Raw genomic sequence first — 24,429 nt, 5'->3', positions numbered from 1 at the left:
CACATCCCAGATACATCCCAGACACATCCCAGCTCTGTCCTCAAGCCCTGGTTCCCCTGATATCTCTGTGCTCCCTTCCCCTGCACTCTACACACACACACACACACACACACACTCTCACCCTCTTCCTAGGCCTAGCAACCAGGCGTCATTTCTTTTCAGACTGCAGCCGCACAGCAGGGCTGCTCCCAAGTCTCTCCTGTTCAGCCGCACAGGCTTGCACTGCACAACTCAGGGGACAACATTTACAAAGACCACGCTGAGGAAGGCATGTCCTGGAGGGATCCATCGTGGCAACTGTAGCTGCTACCTGCCCTGCTCAAGACTTACAATATTAGACTTCTTTACTTACCATCCTTCATGGTTGCCAAAATGCAAAAGCTTATCCAAAATTGTGATTACTGGTAAAGAAAAGAGACAGAGAGGTATGCCAGTAAGAGTTTTATCTCTTATTGAGAGATAGGCTCTAAAACTTTCCAAGTGGCTGGTCAATCCTAAAATGAAACAAGGTTACACATGTGTGATGCCTGCTGCCTCCTTATCTAATACAGCACCTGGTCCTGGCAAGGGCTGTGGAGTTGCCAAGGTCGGCAGAGGGCAGCTCTATCTCGTTCCATCCAGGATCTCACAGGGCACTGAAGAGCACTGGGAACTAACTTGAGGGTGGCTGGAATTTTTCCCATAGGCCAATAGGGTACCATTAGTGGATTTCAAGAAGAAAAGTAACAGATCAGACAAAGTTTTCAAAAGTTCACATGGGCAGAATGGAGAAGAAACATCCCAAGGACTGTACACGAGGAAAATGGCCTGGACTGAGTCAGGAATAGAGAAAACGGGGCCTGGCACATTCTAGAAACTTTGAGTAAAAAATCGCCGAACTTGGGTTGCCGAGGATGTAGGGATGGTGGGGTTTCTGGAGCACTGTCCTGGATGGGAGGCGGTGCCATGGACTGACATAGAACCAATGGCGGAGCTTTGGGGAAAGGGTGAGCTCTGCTTCAGATACACTGTCTGAGGCCTCCCGGCCACCCTGGAGGACGTCTCTGTTAGACAACTGGGTCGACAGGGGCTGGAGCTCAGCAGGGAATTCTTGGACCAGAAATATAGATTTTGGAGACATTCACATAAACAACTGTCATTGAAGATTTAGATATAGATGAGATTCCCCAGGATTTTTCGCAGAATGAGGAGAGGAGGAAGACCTCACTCAAGCGCAGGAGACATCAGCATCTGAGGCTGAGATGAGGGTTTGGAAATGGAGAAGGAAAGCTTCCGGCGTGGCTGCTTTTTGCCGCATCTCACGAAGAAGAAAATCAGGTGAAAGGTGCTGTTTACAAATTAAACCACTACACTGAATCATGCCTCCAGGCCAAAAGAAAAATCCATCAGAAACTTAAGTTACATAGATAAATATACTTTTTAAAAAGGAACCAGTCTTAAAATAAATTTCCAATCTGCCTGTAGAACTTGGAGAAGTAGTGGAGGGAAAACAAGAGACGGAAGCAAAGCACAGGACAGGGACCAAAGCCTGAAGGGGGAAGGGACAGGAGAGGGAGGATGCTCTGCATGGACAGCTTGCCCTCCCGACCACCCCCAGCTCAATTGCTGGCCCCAGGGAAGCAGACTGCATGACAATCGCTGACTTTTAGCACTACTGTTTCCTCACATGTGAAGGCTGGAAAGAACAACTACTGCCTCTTTTCACTGCACAGATGACCTTTGCTAAATCCCTTAACTTCTCAACCTCACTTTGTGCGTCTGTAAAATGAGCGGCAACATGTAGCTTCCAGGGCTACCATGAGGGACACAGTGGGGGTAACGACTAGGACACTGCCCAGCACATTTTAGGTGCCAGGTAAGATCCAGCTCTTAGTGGTCATGCCATTTGGGTCCAGGGTATTGTTCTAAGCAGCCGTTCTCCTTTTCCTAAGTATCAAGAGCTCCTCAGGCATGGGCTCCTCTTCATTTCGCTAGCACACACCTCATTATTGTTGAAAACGGCAGTAGTCATCAATTACCACTGACACAGCAGGAGGCTCTGCTGGGAACATAATTCTTTATGAGAATTTTGAAACAATAAACTAAATTTTGCTCACATAGTTCCTGCTTACAAAAACCTTTCGGGGACTGCAGTATCATATAGACTGCTTATGCTGGACTCCCTTCGGTGAGCTGTGCTGATGAACACAGCACAAAGCAAATAAATATAAACGAATGAATAACCCCAATAGCTATCAGCAAAATTCACTTGTTTTCTTTTCCATGTGTTCTAAGATGTTTCCCCGTAGATTTTCCCTCTCTAATAACCTGTATATGATAATGAGAACATGAGTGTGTGCTGGAAGCCCCTCTGCTGCTTACCTATGCGGGGCCCCAAGCACTCAATGTATGAAGCAGAAAGCTGCTGTGCTCACCTAGTGCCCCTAAGGGCAGCCTCTGCTCTCTCCCAGCCACCTGCTGAGCTTCCTCTGAGACCTTCTGAGCCCAGCCTGCCACAAAGGACTGGGCGAGTGTGCAGGCTACCTAGCAAGGCAGGAGGAGGTGGGAGAGGCAGGGGCTCAGCCCAGCAGGACAATGACCCTGACTCATTCCATCAGGTCTCAAGGCCACAGTGAGCCTTGCCAGTTCCTTCCTAAGCCACCCTCCAGTTCACAAACCTGTTCATCCGCTTCTGGATTTCATGAGCCAAAATTCTCATCTTCCAAATTTCCACATCCTATTTATAATAAAGACACATTACTTAGGATAACATGATGGAGTTTCTCAGTCTCTTAATAACCAAAATGCATAACATGAACCAGCAACAGGAACTCCCTCCGGGACAGGCCATGATGGAACCTCAAAGAGGAAAATGCTACGATTATATAAACTTTACACATTGGGGCCTTTAAGAACATACTCTGAAGTCTGTGAAAACAAATAAACCTAAAAGCTGTTGGAACCCCCCCAAAACACTTCAAGCTTTGAGAGAAATGTGAGTGTGATCTGAGTCACCTATGGTTACAATTTATGTTTCTCAGATTATAGATAACTCATTTTCTTCTTTTTCTTGCTCTGTACATTGACTAAAGAGAAACCATGTCAGGGTCAAAAGCCTCCTGCCCTCTGAATTAATGACCCTTGTTGTGGATTAACCCCCCCTTCATTGCCCTGCTTCGCTTAGACCAGATGAAAGAAAACCCAGGACTATTACACCCTCTGTTAAGAAAATGTTAAATATCCCCTCCCCAAAAAGAAACACCACCTACAGCCAATCAAATTGCTATAACATACACACCAACCTTGTATGAATAATGTTGTAATCCTGCTAAAAACTCCACTGTCTCAGCCCACATAAATGAAGCCTTCACTTCCTACTTCGGAAAACTGATTCCATTTCTTCAGAGTTGGTGTTTCTGGGTGGCCTACCTTACACTTTGCACTTATTTAAATGCTCTTTAAATCATATTCTGACCCCTTTCGTTATTTTAGGTTGGCAAGTCAATCTGCTGAGGTTTGAATGCTAGGTCCGACTACAGAAAATCTTGAGAAAACCCCAGTCTCCTGAGCCACAGTCCACTCATCTGCAAAATGGACAGGAGGGCAGCACGGAGCCTGGGGCAGGGGTGGGAAGGCTGCACAGATGAAACACCATGTGCTTACTTAAAACAATGCTGCCACACAGCAAGCACCTGCTAAGTGCTGGTTATCACATTGCCACCATCATCTGGAGAAATAAAATAAGGTTGGAAAGTTTAAAAAAAATACTCAAACATAAGATGTTTCAAAAAAAAAAAAGGACTTAAAAAAAACCCATATGCTAGCAAGAAGGCTCCTATGTCTGTTTATATTTCAATCACTGGCTTGACTTCCAATCTGAAAATTCCGTTTCTTCAGGACCCATCTAACACCAACCCCACCCAAAATGAGTGCCCCATTAGAAAATATTGGAATACTATAGGGATGGGAAAAGGAAGGGGCCAAGTAACACCGCCCAGCCACGACAGAACAAAACACATACATAAGAAAGACATGCTGGATGCTGACTGATTTGCATTTTGTGAGGAGCTGCTGCAACCTACACATGACCACAAGGGCAGGACCGACCCCAGAGAACGGCAGAATGGAGGGTGGAGCAAATGGGAGGCTGTGTAGAGCCTCTGAACAACCCAGGCCCGGAGCCTCCAACAGGAGGACGCCTAACCATGCCAGATAATGAACTTCCTCCAAGTCTGTACTACTTGACTTGGGTTTCCTATCACTGAGGGCCAAAGACGTTCTAATCAATATACGGTTTAGTAAGTACTCTGTGAGGCGTTGTAAGTAGAGACAGACAAGAAAACCCTTCAACAGAGGGTGGAATGGCATTGCGTAGGGTTGGGAGGAGGGGAAATTAGGTATTTGTCAAAAAGTACAAAGTTTCAGTTATGCAAATCAGTGAGTCCCAGAGGGCTGCTGTGCCACAGAGGTCCTGCAGTTAACACTACTCTACCATGTACTTGGAAATCTGCTAAGGGGTAGACCTTATGACACACAATAATAATAATAATAACCAGACAGCAGGAGGAAACTTTTAGAGGCTTATGGCACAAATTGTGGAGGTGGTTTCACGGGTGCATACTCATCTCCAAACTCATCAAGCTGTATACATTAATTATGTGCAGCTTGTTATATGTCAAAAAAATTAAATACAAAAGAATGAATTTTAAGAAAAAGAATATCCTTCATATTTTTAATATGTTCTTTAAACTTCCATTAGACAACTAAATGAAAACTCATACAAATAATGTGTTTCTCACCTGCTAACCTGTTCAGGTGTGCACACCTGCAGGGGTGACAGATGATGCTTTAATCAGGGAGAGGACCCTGCCACCCCAGAGACACCCTGCTAATGCCAATTCCAACCATCTCTGCTCAGCCTCCAGAGAGCCCAGGCATCCTTGTCCAGAGGCTACTGTGCTGTGTCAGGTGCGGTAAAGTCTCTTCACCTCCCAGATCCACCCACCCATCTATCCATGTCCCACCCCAGGCTCCTTGCAGACAAAGACCCAAAAGACAGAGTAAAAACTTCAGACTACATACAGCCTCAAACACAGCATGGCTACAGTGTGAACACCAAACCCTGGCATCATTAACATTAGTAAAGTTGACTGAAAAAGAGCTATTTTAGTGTTCTGAGACCTCTTCAGCAATAATAATGCAGAGTTGCTAAAAACCAAAGAAGAAAGCAAAGGAAAGGTCAGTGTTCAAGGTTAGCGACAAGATAGCCTCACTGAAAAGTTTAATACCATCCTGCATCTCCTTCTGAAGACCTAATTGTATTAATTTTATTTGTGCCCAAAGCTTTGCAAACAACTTAGCTATACATAAGTCACTAAGTATCCAGTGGATAGTAAGGGTTTTTTAGTCTGGTCCCTCATCCTCTGGACTGATGGCTTCAATGGGATCCTGAGCCATCCATCAAAACAAGAACCATCCACACAACTGAATTCAGATAAACAGGGTGGAGTTTAAAAAGGTACTGATTCTAGTGGTGACAATCATCACTAAATAAATCCACTTCCACTCTTGGCAGCTTCTCTGAATACATCACTAGGTCATGCTGACACTCAGAAAGGGACCAGAGACCCCTAATTCGGATGCCTACCCTTCCCATCTTATGGAGGAACGTGAGCACTGCCTGTTAGCAAGCCTCTGAGAGCAGCCGCTGCCCCCAGAGCTGACCGTGCCATTGGGCCGACCAACAGGCCACCACAGTGGAAGGACTCTAATGCCTGGCTCAGCTGACCAGGGCCCAGATGTCGTGATTTTGAAGTCCACCTCCTTTTCTGCCAGAAAGTGATAAAAGTATCAATTGTATCGAGTAACCTGTGATCTCAATTTGTCCAAGGCTCTCATTATGAGAGAAAGCCTTCTCCCTATCTGCGATTTAACTTCTCATGCAATTCAGAAAGTCAGAAGTGAATCTCAGCTTCCACTGGGGTGACCAGCTATTAATAAAGCCAACATATATTTTTCCTGTGCCATTCTACCAAGAACTCAAAGCATAAAACAGACCTACAACCTATGTTAATGACTCCATCCCAACCCAGGGCACATGCAGTGGAACCGGCAAGTTCTCACTCACTCCACTGCCCATGTCAGCCCCACAGAAGAACCTCAGAACGTGGCAATGGAGTATAAAAACCTTTACTGGCCAGGCGCAGTGTCTCACGCCTGTAATCCCAGCACTGCGCGAGGCCACGGCAGGCGGATCACCTGAGGTCAGGAGTTTCAGACCAGCCTGGCCAACATGGTGAAACCCCGTCTCCACTAAAAATACAAAAATTAGCTGGGGATGGTGGTGCACGCCTGTAGTCCCAGCTACTTGGGAGGCTGAGGCGGGAGAATCGCTTGAACCTGGGAGGCAGAGGTTGTAGTGAGCCGAGATCATGCCACTGCACTCCGGCCTGGGCAAAAGAGTGAGACTCTGTCTCAAACAATAAACGCAAACAAAAAACCCTTTACAACAGTGATTTCACTAAAATATCCATTTTAAGCAATTTTTTTTTCAACCTTGTGGCAAGCAAAAGTAATGCCACCTCCTGCCCACAAAGATGTCATCGTCCTAATCCACAGAACCAGGAATGTCACCTTAGGTGGCAAAAGGGGCTTTGCAGACATGATTAAGTTAAGGATCTTACAATGAGGAGATTATGCTGGGTAATTCAGGTGGGCCCAGTGTAATCTCAAGAGTCTTTACAGTGACAGAGAGAGAAGCATGAGAGAAATTAGAAGACGCAGAATCGCTGGCTTTGAAGGGGAGGAAGGGACCACCAGCCAAGAAACACAGGCGGTCCCTAGATGCTGGGACAGGCCAGGAAACGAATCCTCCCCGGAGCCTCCAGAAGAAACACGGGCCTGCTGACATTCTTGAATTGAGCCCACTGAGAGCCATTTAGGACTTCTGACCTCCAGAGAGGGAGGATAATAAATCTGGATTGGTTTAAGCCACCAAGTTTGTAGTCACTTGTTACAGCAACAACAAGTAACGAACACAGAGGTCACAGCAAGTTCTTCTCTAGCAGGCCAGCAGCCTCACTCTCCCTTCTCTGCACCTGTCCCATACCCTCACCTCACTCCCACGTCAACCCCTACTTTTTTACCAATACGCCTTGTTCATTTTCCAATCCATCAACCCTCTTCTAATTTTACACACTCAAGAAATGACCCTAACATAGCCATCACAACAATAATTCCCCAAAATCCTCTCACTCATGATGCACTGCCATCCCGTATCAATCCCCAGTCTGGCAGCCACCTTTCTACCTCACTGCTTCCATGCTGCTAGGGGGCCAGTCAGGGCAGCTGGCTGTATCCAGGACTGCCCGAAATGCTCACTCTGCACCCCGACCATGGATGCTCTGAGATGCACATGCACAGCTTCCCAGGACCCTCACCACAACCGCTGTGTGACCTTCACCATGACCTGGAGGCCCAGGTCCTTCCCAGCTTACCTCTGTGGCTTACTTCAACGCAAAGTTCCTGACATCCCACCCGGGTTGCCAACCTTTCCCCACTGAATTTCAAGTCTATGTGCACCTTCCCTCTTGATGACCTCCTCATCTCCTTCCTCACATCCCCACTCCCCTTCCGAAGGCTAACCTCTACACCCAAGCTCCCAAGCCCATCCCCCTCACTGTGCCAAACACTTCTGGAACAGACAGGTCCTCTAGGAGCTTAAGGTCTAAAGAATTTACAGACCAGGCCGGGCACGGTGTCTCATACCTGTAGTCCCAGCACTCTGGGAGGCCAAGGCGGGCGGATCACAAGGTTAGGAGTTCAAGACCAGCCTGGCCAATATGGTGAAACCCCATCTCTACTAAAAATACAAAAATTAAGCGGGCGTGCTGGCAGGCACCTGTAGTTCCAGCTACTCGGGAGGCCGAGGCAGGAGAAGGGGAGGTGGGGGTTGCAGTGAGCCAAGATCGCACCACTGCACTCCAGCCTGGGTGACAGAGCAAAACTTTGTCTGGAAAAAAAAAAAAAAAAAAGGATTCACAGACCCCCCCCCCCCCAAAAAAACAACAACAACAAAAAAAACAGGCAATTACAGTATCTGAGCTCAGAGCACGTGGGAGTAGCTTGCCCAGGGAGTAGCTTGCCCAAGTCGGGGATTAACTCATACCTAAGTGGACAATGAGAGTAGCCCTCTATGACACCACCTGAGGGTCTTCAAGTATGGTGGGAGTTGAAACGGCACAGTCAAAGGGATGGGAAAACAGGAAGTGAAAGTATGGTGCCTTCAGGACCCACAGCAGTCGGTTCAGTCTGCTGGACTGGATGAAGACTTCTGATCCTCATCTATGCATCAGAAGCAATGTGCATCCGTTAAAAAATAAAGATGACTAGGCTCCAGGTGTAGGTAATTGTTCAAAACTCCCTACCTCATTCTAACGTACAGCCAAAGCTGAGAATGGCAAGGAAGTCTCTGTAGATATTGAAAGCTTTCCAAGGGCGCTCCTCCACACTGCTAAAGGACTCAAATTCCAAACCTTCAACCTCCATGGGTCTGCTTTCCTAAAGCTGACTGCCTGAGACACAGGCCCTGGTCCAGATGCTGGTCCAGTGACAGTGCTAATTCCCTGTTTATGGTCACCCTTCTCTCCCTTTACAAAGAAAGGCACGCCTCCCTCCCATTTCTAGTCTTACTGGGATGTGCTGGTCCAGAACTAAAAACTCTCTTAAGTACCAATCTAAGGCCACTGAAAATACTGGTAGTGACACTGTTAAAGAGAAATTGTTCTGACACTTGTCAAAAATGGTAAGGCTTTATTCAAGACTGTTGCAATAGGGGTCAATCTATCACAACAGAGAAGACAGACTGACCTCAACTCCAAATACAACCAAAATGAGTGTGAATTCACAGCCAAGGAGCAGAGTGAGGGGGTCAATGGATACAAAATTGCTAAGAGGAAAGGCATGATGGGTAAAGTAAGGAGGAATTCTTGCTGAAGACAGCCTAAGGTGATCAGATATTAAAGGTGAGGGGATGACTTGGCAGGACTCTTGCTGAAACTGAGCTCCATTGAGGACAGACACAGAGGGCAAGGTGGAGGCCTAGTGAGAAGCGGGCTCAGAGGATCCTAACCAAAGTTTGATCAAGGGGAGAATTTTTGTCAACGCATGCCTTGCATCGCGACTGGTTTCAAATTCTTTGCTTTCAATTAAATTGAAAGATGACCTAACTGTAGATTACTATGTGGTTTGGGCACATCACTTGGAAGTTCAACATGAAACTTTTTCCATTTCCATCAGTTATACATGCCCTAACTTAAAATATCCTCGTCCATCTCACTCAGAAATTTATTTCCAGTAAATTTTACCATTTATGTTTAATAATATTCAATTGGTAATACATGTATAGTGTCAATCAAATGTGCAATAAAGATGATAAATCAATTAGTCATTTTTAAATTTTTTGGCGGTATATCTGAGGAAATGTTTTAAAAATTAATTTGGATACAGATTTTGTTACAAAAAATGACAGATCAAAACTAGACTTTCAAGCATAAATATATTTTATTAGAAGAAAATTCTATAAAGTAGAAATTCAAAAAAGGAATGCTGTATTTGCAACCATTAGAGATTATTTGCATATTTTCAAAAAAAATCAGTTTCAAATTGCTAATGGTATTTAGATTCCACTGAATACATTAAAAGAGTGACATTATAGTTTAATTTTTAACAATGTTTACAATACATGAGAAATCAAATCTATTGTAACCATTTAAAATCTATGATAAACAAGATCACACAGGTTGAGTATCCCTTACCTGAGATGCTTGGGACCAGAAGTGTTTTGGATTTTGCATCTCTTTGGATTTTGGAACATTTGCATATACACAGTGAAGTATCTTGGGGATAGGACCCAAGCCTAAAGATGAAATTCATTTATGTTCATATATATCTTACACATATAGCCTGAAGGTAATTTTATACAATATTTTTAATAATTGTGTGCATGAAACAATGTTTTGGCTGTGATCTGTCACACAAGGTCAGGTGTGAAATTTTCCACCTGTAACATCACATTGGCACTCAAAAAGTTCCAGATTTTGCAACACTTAGGATTTTGGATTTTCAGATTAGGGTTGCTTAACCTGTATGTTCCACTTAAAATTATGTGAGAGGGTATATAGTTTTTGAAAATTCCCTAAAAGAGTATAAGAGCCAAAATTTTGACAACCTTTGAGCTAGAGAAAGCTGCTCAATTTGGGAGGAAAGAAATAAGAAGGAAAGAAAGGAGAATTCCTGAAGAAATGCTAAGGTGGAAAAACAGTGTTTGGAATTTATCTTGAGGGCAGCAGAGAACAGAGGTTGCAGAGATTTAATCTAAGGGAACCCCATGTTGTTTTACACAGTTGCCCTTAGGCTATAGGAACCTGGCTTCACAGCTTCACTCACCGCAGGCCTGGCTTCTTTTCTCTCCAACTAAAGGGAAGGAGGAGGAACTAGGAACTAGTACCTTCTTCAATAATAATCTCATCAACACACTCTTTCTCTCTCTCTCTCTCTCTCTCTCGCTCGCTCTCTCTCTCTCTCCTCTTCTCCCCACTCCCCATAAGGGTTTAGGATCTGTCCCCACCCTCTCCATAATGCCATGTTTTGGCCCTTGATGACACTCAGGTCACAAAACACCAAGAGAATGAGGCCAACTAAAGAGCTAAAGAGTTTCACTCATCTTTCCTCCCAGTATTAAAAGTCAAGCTGTCACCTGAGTAGCTGCTCAACCATCCTAGCAAAAGAGATGGCTACGGACCCTTTTTTTACCTTACCTAGGGCAGAAATTAAGAGCCAACTATGATCATAATCACAATCTTGCTTTCCCTTGTTATGGATGCTTATGACAAAGTTTCTTCTTAATCTAGTCACAGATAATAACAAGCAAGCCCACTTTTTAATCGACAGGATAAGGAAACCCTCCCTCCTGTCCGCAGGTGTGCAGCCACCTGGGCACAGGAAACTTGCTCGGAAATGACTGACAATATAAATACTCTGTTAATCCACCCTGGGCCACAAGTTCCAGACCAAGTAGGGAATCTTCCAAAGGGCCTCCAGCAACACTGAGGGATTTCTCTTTACAGGTGAATGTCAGTAGGAACTTAGGTTTACTCAAAGACTCCCAGGCAACTCAGATAGAGTTGAGATTCTGTAATACACAGTCATGGCACCATCCAAACGTGACTCCTAACGACCACCAGATATGCCCTATGCTTGAAGCAAGCAATTGATCAATTTCAAACCTGATTTACAGGATAATATCTCTTTGTTCTGGTCTGAGGACATTGTTCTCTTGTTGACAGTTTTGAAGTATATAGCTGTACTTCCTGAAATTTTATATATATATGTATTAGCCACTGCCTCCTCGTCTTCATTGACCATTCTATTCTTTAACCCTGACAAGGGAAGGTCACTGTTTGCCAATTATCAAATCTGATGGCCTTCTGCAAGGCCTCTTCTCTACTGCTCCACAGTATCTGAATGCAGATCACCTTCGCATTTAGACACCCTGCTCCCGCATTCTAGACTCTCATTTGTTGGATCTCTTGTCACCAAGGACAGATCATCAAACACTTCAAAACCAGCATTTAAAATTAAACTCTGACTTTTTAAAATTAAGGATATCCTTACTCTCCAAGTCAAAATCTCAGTCATCCATCTCCGCCCAGAATCTCTGTATTTGACTCTGCTCTATTCAACATGTTTGTTAATCAGTTGGATAAAACCAACAGGAGTATAATCAAATTGGTCCAGGGTACAAAACAATACGGGACACTGGATTTTAAAAAATAGTGTTCAGACAGATGTTGACAGGCTTAAGTAGATGAGATGAATGATTACTGTGAAATTGGAAACAATCTAAAGTCCTCAATTTAGGTTTTTAAAAAATAATAAACAGCTCTACAACTATTGTGAGGTGTGGTGGGTTAGCAGCAGCACATGTTAAAAAGATTTCAGTCTCACTGCAAACTCAGGGTGAATCTCCTGGCTGCAGGGGTGGAGGTGGGAGGACGCACTAGTATAATTTTATCTGCTTAATGACAAGGGCCAAAGGTTTTGATGCTGCCAGTCAGACCACACCCACAGAACAGAGCTTCCTATTGTTCAATAAGTACCAATGGGGAGAATCTGGAGAGGAACCAAAGGTTTCAGGACAAACCACAAGAAACACTGGATTCACCCCAGCCCACTTAACACTGGCAGCTCCAAAACCAATCTCTGATCCCAAGATCACAGGAGAGTGCAACCCAAATACCACACACAGACAGCAAACAGGCCCTGCAGACCTCACAAAGGTGCAGCAGCTCATGAAGCCAATGAAAGTGACAAAAGATCTGGCAGTCAAGCCATTTAATATGAACCAAAAGGTGGCCAAAGGAGAATGAGATGAATAAAAACGACAAAGAGAAGCTGGAGGTGGGGGTGGTGGGAGTTTCCAGACTAGCGCAACTAATTCTGGGGAAAAAACTTTCACTATGATCATGCCACTGAAGTCCAACATCAAGTGAAGACTGTCCTATGTGCATTATAGAATTTTGTCAGGAAAATTACACTGTCCCCCCAAAATGGACTCATCATTCTAAAATGAGTACTCAGAGCCTGATCAATATGATGAAACCCCGTCTCTACTAAAGAAAAAAAAAATACAAAAATTAGCTGGGCTGTGGTGGCGTGTACCTGTAATCCCAGCTACTCAGGAGGTTGAGGCAGGAGAATCACTTGAACCCAAAAGGCAGAGGTTGCAGTGAGCCGAGATCGTGCCACTGCACTCCAGCCTGGGCGACAGAGGGAGACCATGTCTCTAAATAAATAAATAGATTTAAAATAAAATAAAATGAGTACTCAGGATGAAATTACTTTTATGTTTACAATTTGATATTTGTTTTTTCAAAATAAAGTCCCAACCAAACTTTTTTTCCACTTTGACTAGGAAATGTTGATCCCTGATTCACATGGATTAATGGCTAAGTGGCCTTTTTCTAGGACCAATCATTTTCAGATATTGAGGACATCCTCGTCACCATCCAGTCCAAAATTTTCAAACTGCAGCTATAAGGACGGTGAGATGATTTAAAACCATGTTTTGAAACAACAGAAGGTGAGAACACACACACAAAATGGGACCACACAGTTGTGTTAGAAGACTGAGGGCCTGTCATTGTGATATTTCTGAAAAGCCCATGAGTGCAGACCTAGGACCAGGCTGAAAATACTGTCATTTCCCCTCAATATCACAGAAAACTTTAACAACTGAAGTTGCCCCAAAAATTGATACTTTGTCTTAAGACACAGTGGGTTTCCATCACTAGAGGTGCTCTGCTGCCCTCCAGCCCCTGACCAACTGCCTCTTCTTTTCCCACTGCTGATCTACTCAGCTCCTGCCCACAGGGCTCTTGCCACTGACCGCTTTACTCATTCAAGTCTCCATCGAGTCCCTGCTCTACGCCAGGCATGGTTCCAGCAACCAAGGATATGTCAATCAATAAACCGGAGCAAAACCTTTGCCCCTAAATTGCTTACATGGTAGAAAGTAAATTCTGTCATATTTTAAAGATAGCTATGGGAAAAGGAGGATATTGGTCAGAGTAAGGTAGACTAGGGAAAGAACTGAGAAGAAATTTTAAATAGGGTGGTCAAGACAGACCTCACTGAGAAGGTGACATCTGAGAAGCTTCATCAAGAGGACATGATAGAGTGAGTTCGAGGAAATGTCCTTGCCCTGTAGAGCTAATCAAGTGAGCACTAGCCTAATCCTATCCTTGCCATGTATTTCTAAGTCATTTACCCCCCGTTAGCCTTTATAGCTGTGCCCAAAGTAAGAGAAAGCAAAAACCAAGGAAAGCCCCAGGTCTGGGCCCAATGCCCACAGGCCTCCTCAGACACCTGGACCCAGGCTTTCCCCACTTCAGAGCAGAGCTCTTGCCAGCCGGTTCATTTATTGCTGCCACTTCTCACCCATGACCACCTGGCCTCCTGTGGAGTTTCCAGAGACAGCAAACTGCCTGCAGGATTCTTTTTCATTCAAATTGCATGTTGCTTGGTTTCTAAAAATTCTAAGAGTGGGTAGGCTGAAAGGTTTATTTCAGGAAACTGGCAGCCAGGGACTGCCACATTTGTTGGAATTCCAGGGCACAAAAGACATTTGGCAAGAGACAAAAAACACTCTTAAACATAACTCGGTTCTAATTTCCAGACTCCCAGGCATCAAAATACACAGAACTTCAGAAAAATACTCAGTAATCTTATTATTTTTCCCTAGTTCAAAGATAATGTCCACTTTGCAACTCTCTCTATGAGACAACTGTTCCTTTTGTTCCTTTTTTTTTTTTTGAGATGGAGTCTCACTCTGTCGCCCAGGCTGGAGTGCAGTGGCACAATCTGGGCTCACCGCAAGCTCCGCCTCCCGGGTTCATGCCATTCTCCTGCCTCAGCCTCCCGAGTAGCTGGGACTACAGGCGCCCGCCACCACACCCGGCTAATTTTTCGTATTTTTAGTAGAGACGGGGTTTCACCGTGTTAGCCAGATGGTCTCGATCTCCTGACCTCGTGATCCGCCCGCCTCAGCCTCCCAAAGTGCTGGGATTACAGGCATGAGCCACCACGCCCGGCCTGACAACTGTTCCTTTTTCTAGTCCAAGAAGAACTGTTCTTTTGCCCAACAGCATTGAAGCACAAGGCAACGTGGCTTAAGCGTTTCCAGCTCTTGGTTCCTGGGAAAGATCAGAAAGATGAGAGCAGTCCCTTAACTAAAATCAGTCTATCTCCTTGGAAGTAGAGGCACTGGTATTGGTGAATTTTACACTAAATAGCATACTATACATTTCTGGGCTCACTTCAATAAGAACAGAGCCCTTCGAACAAACACTAAGTAGATTTCAAAAGTGTCAACAACCAAACCTCTAGAAAGAGAATGCAGTGACAGTATCTAGAAAACAATGCACACAACAAAAAGCCCCGGTGAGGTGCATATGCTCAGGGCCTCCTTACTCTCGGGATTCAACTAAAGTGTAGTCAGTTTTAAAACCTTTTTTTTTTCCTTTTAGTTTCTAAGGAATTACTGTGTGAAGGCCACTGGGAATAACTTCAGCAGGGCTACTAGGAGACAGCTTAGTACTTTCACTCTTCCTGTAAGGATTGTTTGCAGGACCTCACTTCAGCCAGCTGACGGAACAGAAGCATAGAACCTTAGCATTTTATGAACCAAAAAGGCCTCTGAGGTTCCCTACTCTTAGCCACCCTTGATAATCTGCCACATTCGTGGCCTGGGTCCCTGGATCATAACCAGCTGGCACAGAGCAACAGGGGAGAGGGAGATAAAATCAGAGCCCTCACTGGCTGTGCATGTAATTCACAGGAAACTCCGAGTTGATAGAAAAGAAAGGTCGGTCCAGTAATGAGCTTCCAAGAAGCCTCCCTAGGAGAGGGATGGTGCTGTCAGCTGCTGCTGGTTCCTCCCTGAAGCCCTACCTGGGCTTCAGGAGGGGAACACAACCAGGGTTTCTCAGGAGAGTCCTGGTGATGCCCACTGTCCAGGCATAGCTCTTAACAACATCCGATTTCACTCTTCAAAGTGTCACCGTTTGTAGGCTAAATCACATGGTCTTTCTAAGGAAGGGTGACTGAGTTTCCAAGGGGAATACACTTTCCAGGGCCACCACTGCCCCCGGGATGTAGAGCATGCAAATTCCTAACATGTTCCTGTGTGCGCAGACGGCAGAGGAAGCAGAGCATCGAGGCGGGGTACACACTGGAACCAGACTGCCCGGGTTAGCATCTTAAGCCCTCACACTTAACAGCAGTGTTAAGTGTTCACTTCCCATTTGAAACAAAAATGAATATAAAAGTAATTGCTAGCAGGATTAATGAGATAACATGTAACATTTATAGAACAGTGCCTGGCAGTTACCCTGGGGCACTCTATGAATGTTTGCTAAGCAAACATAAATATGCAGTTCTATGTCTAACAGGTAAGTAAATTTCTATAAAGGGATGGTGAGGCAGGGGAGGAAAGCCCTTCTCAAAACAGTCTTTGGAATCCCTTCCTACTCAAGGACCTCTCACTAACAGAAACCCCTGTGCACGTGAGATTCTGGATGGTGCTGGATAGGGCCAGGGTGCTGGGGGTGGGAACAAGGCCACCCCTTAATTTCAGGTGGTTTATGATCAACCACGTGGCAAATTTATACACTGAAACCAGCTCAGGCAGAACAAAGAAACAAAGACAAATGTCCCAGGTTGCAGCCGGCAGTCAGAAGCCAGAAGCCACCAAATAGCTCCTTGGGTTGCTTTTATGCACTCAACCTGAAGAGAGCCATTTGCCACGGCACATGCTCCACACCTGCGACTGCACATCCATGTATGTGATTCAGGACTTCAGAAGCATCACAGGTATTTATCAGAGCACCCCAACGGAGATGAAAAAATCTCAAATATAAATCTCATACATAAAATTTCATGGATAAATGATGAAGAAATCTCCTTAACTCCTCAGAGAGACGCCTCTCCAGCACAAAGTGGTGGTACTTAGGATAATCATCATGTCAAAGTGGGTGACATCACACTGTCCCCTCTGAAACAATCATCTAATATTTGACTGTGAAAGTATCATCTTAGGCATTTAGGTTTCAGTTTTATATCACACTTCTGCCTTTAAGGTCGTTTCAACTTTGCAGACATGATCTGAACTCCTATTAAGAGGATACATTCCTATGCAACGAAACAGCTATTTTGGAAAGAATGGAGTCATTGAGGCCACCTAGGCTACATATAGGGCACAGAACCACTCAGACAGAAGGCTTGGGAGACATGGGTGGCACAAACTAGAATGAAAGAAACCCTAAATAATTTCATCAAGTGCCGATTAAAAAAGATTGCAGGGCCGGGCGCGGTGGCTCACGCTTGTAATCCCAGCACTTTGGGAGGCCGAGGTGGGCGGATCACGAGGTCAGGAGATCGAGACCATCTGGCTAACACGGTGAAACCCCGTCTCTACTAAAAATACAAAAAATTAGCCGGGCGTGGTGGCGGGCGCCTGTAGTCCCAGCTACTCGGAGAGGCTGAGGCAGGAGAATGGCGGGAACCCGGGAGGCGGAGCTTGCAGTGAGCCGAGATTGCGCCACTGCACTCCAGCCTGGGCGACAGAGCGAGACTCCGTCTCAAAAAAAAAAAAAAAAAAAAAAAAAAGATTGCAGGGCCGGGCGCGGTGGCTCACCCTGTAATCCTAGCACTTTGGAAGGCCGAGGCGGGCGGATCACCTGAGGTGAGGAGTTCGAGACCAGCCTGACCAACATGACGAAACCCCGTCTCTACTAAAAATACAAAAATTAGCCGGGCATGGTGGTGGGCGCCCGTAGTCCCTCCTACTGGGGGAGGCTGAAGCAGGAGAATAGCTTGAACCCAGGAGGCAGAGGTTGCAGTGAGCCAAGATCGCGCCATAGCACTCAAGCCTGGGCCACAGAATGCGACTCCATCTCAAAACTGAAGAAATAAACAAAAATAAAAAAGATTGCAAGTATATGTACACACATTAAGGTACACACACATCTGTTTTCATGCGATTAGTGGTCTCTGATTCACTTCTTTGTTCTCTACGGTGAGTCACTCAGAGAATGTGATTCCTAAGGTTCTAAAATTCTGAATAAATGGAAAGAATGCAAGCAGAGGCACTCCACAAACACATTAAATACCAAGCTAGGGGGATATTTCCGAACAGAAACAGGAAGTCTCGGCTATGGCGGAGCCTGGAGCAAGGAGAAATTTGTCCACCAGCCTTCCTTTCAGGAAAACACTTTTCCTCCAACATTTTGTAATAATTACTTTTTAATAAAGGGCGAAGACAAACTAGTAATTTCCAGCACCAATCTCTATTAAGACAGTTTCACAACTTCCTAAAACAGAGGCATGAGACTCATTACCTATTTACTTTGACTTTATTAATTTAATGCAAATTTCCTTCAGAATAATGAAGCTAAGGAGAAAGTTGAACAAGCCCTGATTCAGACTGGACACCCCAGAATTCCTTTAGTTCGCATTTTAAGGAACCTGCTTTAGTGAGAAGTAGGTGGCCCCATCCGAGGATGCAATTTCACAGCCAGGAGCAGCCGCGGTCCCCGCCAGGGCTGCGGTCACGGGCGCTCGCACCCGGGAGCCGCTCAACAAGTTCCCCGCCGGCTTCGGCTCCGCACCCCGACCCAGCCAGGCTCTCCGCGGAATTTCCTCCCCGCACCTAAAGGCTGCACTTCATTTTCACACGCGGGAACGCCTCTTCCCGCTGCTCACCTCCACAACTCCCAGCACTCCCGCGACACTTCCCCACAGTCCCCTCCGCACGGTCCCCTCACCCCGGCTCGGCACCCATCCTTTCCTAACCCCGAACTGCCCGGCGCCCCGGGCTCTCCGCGCCTGCGCCGCGCCCGAGGACCACCGCCGCCCATCCCGGGGTCCATCCGATCCTCGGCCCTCCGCGGCGGCGAGAGGGGGCGGACGGTGCACAAAGGTCACCCCGAGCTAACGGAGGCGGCCGGCGCGGGAAACGCGCTCACCCGCAGGGTGGGGGTGGGGTGCGAAAACCGAAGAAACGACGGAAGGCGCGGACCGGGGCGGGAGCCTCCGCGTCACCAGGGTCCCGCACTTCCCAGCTCCGGGAGGCGCGCAGGGCTGTGGCTCCCCGTCGCTCCACCGTCTGCGCTCTCAGGCAAGGTCCTCCGGGGCGCCTCGGAACTGCTCGCCCCCAGCCGCCAGCATGGTGGGCGCCGCGCCTCCGGCAGCGCCCGGTCCCCGGCCCCTACCTCCAAGAGCAGCCAGAGCAGCAGCGCCGCCACTTTCGCAGGCTGGCGCCTCATGGCTCCTCGCGTCCTCTCCAGCGCGCCCGGACGCCGGGTCGCAGGCGCGGTTCTTGACTCGGCCCCGGCGCGGGGCGGGCTGGCAGACTGGAGCCGGGAGCCGTCCGGGCGAGGGCTGGGGGGCCGGCTGGGAGCGGGCGGGAGCCGGGGCGCGCCGCGCAGCCCTCGCCGCGCTCCGCCCCCGGCCGCCGCTCGCTCCCGACACGCCCGGCCGGGCGCGCGCCCGCGGGCTCCCGGAACCCTAGGCCTGGCCTGGGGCGCGGCTGCTGGGCGCGAGGCCCGCGACGCTGAGGTGCGCGCGGCCCGGGCGGGAGGAGGCGCTGCACCGCCTGACAAATGGGAGGGGGAATGCCAGGCTCTCCCTTCCCGAGGGAGGTCGTCCTGTCGCCCTTGACTACACCCAGGAAGGCTTTTAAAAGAAGCAGAGTCTCCGCGGGGCGAAGCTTGTTCCCTGAGAGGTGGCCGCAGACGAACCCACTGCTCAGTGTGGCATCCCGAAGCCGCTGCGCTCCTGGCTCTCCCCGCTGTTCCTGCGCGCAGCTGGGGCAGTGCCCCCACACCCACGCGTGTTGGGAAGGCCGGCCTGGGAGTGGGAAGGCCCACCGAAATAGATGGTCCCCACACCTCACTGCTCCCTTGGATGTGGCTATTTTTTATGCCAGTGTCCTCCTGCGCTGACCCTACTTGAACTTGACCGCAACCGCCCCGCCTTGCAGGCCATCCTCCCGCAGCAGAAAACTGTGCAGAGCTCGCGCTGTCCTCGCCTCCGCTGACCCCACCTCCATGTCCTCGCAGACACTATTTTTTCACAACACAGCTCAGATCCCACCTTCTTCATGAGGTTATTCAACAAACACTATTAAACTTGTAAGATGTACTAGATCCTGAGTTGGAGGCCGAGAGGACAAGAAAACTGCTCCCATAGCCTAGAGGGAGGGAGAGTCACTTAAACCACCTGATGCAGAATGCTGAGTGCGGAGACCAGGAGGTGGGTGCATCAGAGAGGGGCATAAAGGACATGAACTGCGCAGCACAGGAAGTGGAAGGAGGGGGTCACACAAACAGATGTCACCCGAGGCAAGTCCCCAACTCTTTCCCAGCTTTCAAAGCCTCATTTGATTAACATAGAGCATGCACCACCTGACTATACCTGTCAGAGCCAGAACTTGCAAGTAAGACAGAAACAATGCCTATGGCCTTCAGTCATGCTAAGGCACCTGTCTGATAAGACTCCCAAACGCCATTGAACTCTAGTAATTTTGATTTACTATTTACAATGAGGACATTTTACAACTCTTTCTAATGGAAAAGTTAACTTGTAGAAAACTAAGCTGAAAGGTTGTTGTGTGTTAGCAAGACAAATGTTTTTCCAGTGGGGATAGAAGTGATCTCGTCCTGTAAAAATGCAAATGGGCCAGGCAGGGTGGCTCATGCCTATCATCCCAGCAGTCTGGGAAGCTGAGGTGTGAGAATTACTTGAGCCCAGGAGTTTGCCAACCCCAGCCTGGGCAACATAGAAAGACCCTGTCTGCATTAAAACGTGTGTGTGTGTATAAGACAAATGACCCCTGCTTAAGGTGAGAATCATAACCAGCTTCCTATCTGATTGAGCCACTTCATTCCCAGCATTTCCTTTCTCTTTTCTCCCCGCTTTTGACTGTGTGTGTAGGTCAGTTGCCTGCATTCCCCTTTGAAGCACCTTTGTCATCCCACTGTTTCCATCATTAATGGGTTAAAATGGAACTTTGACATGTGTCCACGATGTATTCATGTGCAAATTGTGGTTCTGTTGCATTGTGAGCAACCTACTAGTGTCTGACATAACCTCCCTCCTGCATCTCTATCTCTGCCTAGAAGATTGTTTTGCTGAGCTCGACTTCCTGTAATTTGTGCAAATTTTTTTCCAAGTATAATATTAGAACTGTGACTCTGCTTTCACCTCAGTCTGATACCTCTCCTGTGTGCTCTCTGTTTGGTCCTGAATGATGTGGTAGTTGCTTGGCATGGTTGGAGGATGGGGTGTAGGCTAACCAGCCAGGCTGTTTCCTTGAGCACAAATTATAAGGGCATCAGATACCACTGAAAACGTTACAAGATAAAGCTGCATTCACTAGAACAACGGTTAGAGTGTGACTTGGGGTTAGAAGAAAGTTCTTGATGAGTTGTTTGGGGCAGGACTGGACATGTCCTGGTTTACTCAGCTGCCCCTGAGGAGTAAGGACCCAGAGCCTGGGGCATGTGTGTTGGCAAAGGAAACAAATAAGAGAGAGACTGGGCTTGACCTGTAGCTTCCCTGCAAAACTGTGGAGTCTACATGAATGATGAACATGTATTTTATTTATCCAATAAATATTTATGTACATCTGTTTTGGGTCAGGCTCTATTCTGGACATTTCGGATACAGCCCTGAATAAAATAGACAAAGCAGTGGCATAAAAGGCAGAGTGGCTGCTGTCATGCAGATTTCAATCTAGTGAGGGGTAACAGAGAATAGAATAAATAAATAAATAAGTATGTATATAAGTGCCAGAAAGAAAAACAAATTAAGTGAAGCATTTGGAAGGTAAGACTGAGTGTAATTAAAAATACAAGGGTCGGCCAGACGCAGTGGCTCATGCCTGTAATCCCAGTACTTTGGGAAGCCGAGGTGGGCAGATCACCTGAGGTCGGGAGTTCGAGACCAGCCTAACCAACATGGAGAAACCCTGTCTCTACTGAAAATACAAAATTAGCCGGGTGTGGTAGTGCATGCCTGTAATTCCAGCTACTCGGGAGGCTGAGGCAGGAGAATCGTTTGAACCTGGGAGGCAGAGGGTTTGGTGAGCTGAGATCCCACCATTGCACTCCAGCCTGGGCAACAAGAGCTAAACTCCATCTCAAAAAAAAAAAAAAAAATAGGAGGGCCAGGCCAGGCCCCTATGGCAAATTGCCAGGAGCAGAGACCCAAAGGTAGGAAAGGGGGCAAAGCAAGACTATTAATCAAAGCTTTGAGGCAGGAAAAATGGGCCTGAGGAATTTCCTGACAGGATCGGTGAGGCTGGAGCTCTATGCTCCCTTATCAGGGGTAGAACCTGAATTCAAAGAAGAAATAGATGCTCAGATTTGTAGCCCATTATAAGGATCTTGGATTTAGTTCTGAAAGAAATGGGCTGTCATTTGAGGAATTTGAGCTGAAAAGTCACGTAATCTGTCTTAAGCCTTCAAAGCATCAGCCCTAGTGCTGTGTAGAAAACAGACTAGGGCAGGGTTGGGAAGGGTGGAGGGAAGGGCAGAGGCTGGAAAAGCAGTGAGGAGATGGATGTGATGTTGATACCAGTGGGCTAGGGGAGGTCCCCCAAATGCCAGGGGAATCTTGACTTCAGCCAGCGTCCAGGCTCTTGACACCATCGCAAGAAGGAATTCAAGGATGAGTCAAAAATAGTGAAAGTATGATTTATGGCAAAGCAAAAAGCACTCAAGAAAGCAATTGCTGGCATACTCAAGAGAGAGTTGTGCAAATGGAGTTTGGGGCTGCTACTACCTTTATGGGTTTCTTTAATCAAGAGGTGGAATATTCATGAAAATTTCTGGGAAAAGGTGGAGAGTTCTTGGAACTGTGATGCAACCCATTTGTACACCAAATATGGGTGTTCTTGGAACTGTTATGGCACTGGTGAGTGTGTGATTTAGTATGTTAATGAGTGTATAATGAAGTCCTAGGTGAAACCTGGGTCAAACCCAGTGCTATGTTGGATCCAGTCAGTCTTAGCCAGCTTGGTCAACACCTTCGTTTTTCGGGGTCTTAACATAGCCTCTAGTCATGTGAAACTGCTCCCTGGAATTTTTTATTCTCCTGTGATCACCCTGTTTTATTCTTGTGTCAATGTGGTCCTTGTGCCAACAGAAAAGAGTCAACTTTTGTAAAATATTTGAAGAGATTTATTCTGAGGTAAATATGAGTGGCCAAAGCCCAAGTCACAGTCTCAAGAGGTCCTGAGAACATGTGCCTAAGGTAGTCGGGTTGCAACTTGATTTTATACATTTTAGGAGGACAGAAGTTACAGGCAGACATCAATCAATACATGTAAGGTGTACATTGGTTTGGTCTGGAAAGGCAGGAAAACTTGAACTGGGGATTAGGGGGCCTTCCAGGACATAGATATTTTCAAAGATTTTCTGTTTGGCAATTGGTTGAAAAAGTTAAATTATTATCTAAAGACCTGGAAATAACAGAAAGTCGTGTCTGGGTTAAGATGAGGCTTGTCCCACCTGCTGTCCCATCATTGCCTGAACTAGTTTTTTAGGTTTCCTTTGGGATTCCCTTGGCTGAGAGGAGGGATCCATTCAGTTAGTTGGAGTCTTAGAATTTTATTTCTGATTTACACTTAGACTCCCTAGTGTCTGCATTCAGCACTCTATATATAGTTGTTTAAGTGGCTATTTCTCCATTTAGATTCCAGGCAAGGGATGAGGTGACTTGTTGTGTTAAATCAAGTTTAGCCTAAAGTTCCTACATGTTTAAGTTCAACCGAAAGATTTTTCTGTTCATGGTGAACTATAACAAGTGGAGGTGGAAACAAATGATAGCCTACACTTGTGCCAATCAACAAGTTTTGGCCAATCAAATGTAGCCAAGTGTTCAAACTGTGTTCAAATAAGGCAAACGCTGAGTTGCAGCCAATCCAGCAGTTTCTGTACCTCACTTCTGTTTTCTGTAGATCACTTTCCTTTTTCTATCCATAAATCTTCCCCCATGTGGCTGCGCTGGAGTCTCTGGGCCTACCCTGGCTCAGAAGGCCGCCTGATTCACAAATCGTTCATTGCTCAATTAAACACATTTAAATTTAATTTGACTTCAGTTTTTGTTTTTGTTTTATTTATTATTATTATACTTTAAGTTCTAGGGTACATATGCACAATGTGCAGGTTTGTTATATATGTATACATGTGCCATGTTGGTGTGCTGCGCCCGTTAAATCGTCATTTACATTAGGTATATCTCCTAATGCTGTCCCTCCCCACTCCCCCCACCCCACGACAGGCCCCGGTGTGTGATGTTCCCCTTCCTGTGTCCAAGTGTTCTCATTGTTCAATTTCCACCTATGAGTGAGAACATTTGGTTTTCTGTCCTTGCGATAGTTTGCTGAGAATGATGATTTCCAGCTTCATCCATGTCCCTACAAAGGACGTGAACTCATCCTTTTTAATGGCTGCATAGTATTCCATGGTGTATATGTGCCACATTTTCTTAATCCAGTCTGTCATTGATGGACATTTGGGTTGGTTCCAAGTCTTTGCTATTGTGAATAGTGCTGCAAGAAACATACGTGTGCATGTGTCTTTATAGCAGCATGATTTATAATCCTTTGGGTATATGCCCAGTAATGGGATGGCTGGGTGAAATGGTTTTTCTAGTTCTAGATCCTTGAGGAATCGCCACACTGTCTTCTACAATGGTTTAACTAGTTTACAGTCCCACCAACAGTGTAAAAGCATTCCTATTTCTCCGCATTCTCTCCAGCACCTGTTGTTTCCTGACTTTTTAATGATCGCCATTCTTTTTTTTTTTTTTTTTTTTTTTTTTTTT

At 46.3% G+C, this 24,429-nt stretch overlaps 1 protein-coding gene across 3 annotated transcripts in view; it reads right to left on the bottom strand.

Annotated features, from left to right (window-relative positions):
- Positions 1-19,074, bottom strand: part of VOPP1 (VOPP1 WW domain binding protein) — a 116,136-nt gene extending 97,062 nt beyond the window's left edge. Inside the window, exon 1 of one of the 3 annotated variants that reach the window (XM_058444747.1) lies at positions 18,810-19,074. In XM_058444747.1, the coding sequence (XP_058300730.1) occupies positions 18,810-18,863 (54 nt within the window). In that variant the 5' untranslated portion in view covers positions 18,864-19,074. Of the gene's footprint in view, positions 1-18,563; positions 18,780-18,809 lie in introns of those variants that run through there. The other 2 variants (XM_032758017.2, XM_058444746.1) reach the window with 2 other exon arrangements.
- Positions 19,075-24,429: the final 5,355 nt, after the last annotated feature.

This window comes from Hylobates moloch, unplaced genomic scaffold (assembly GCF_009828535.3).
Source record: "Hylobates moloch isolate HMO894 unplaced genomic scaffold, HMol_V3 SCAFFOLD_1, whole genome shotgun sequence".
Lineage (NCBI taxonomy): Eukaryota > Metazoa > Chordata > Mammalia > Primates > Hylobatidae > Hylobates > Hylobates moloch.
The sequence above is the reverse complement of the archived record's forward strand: the minus strand, read 5'-3'. Positions and strand labels throughout refer to the sequence as shown.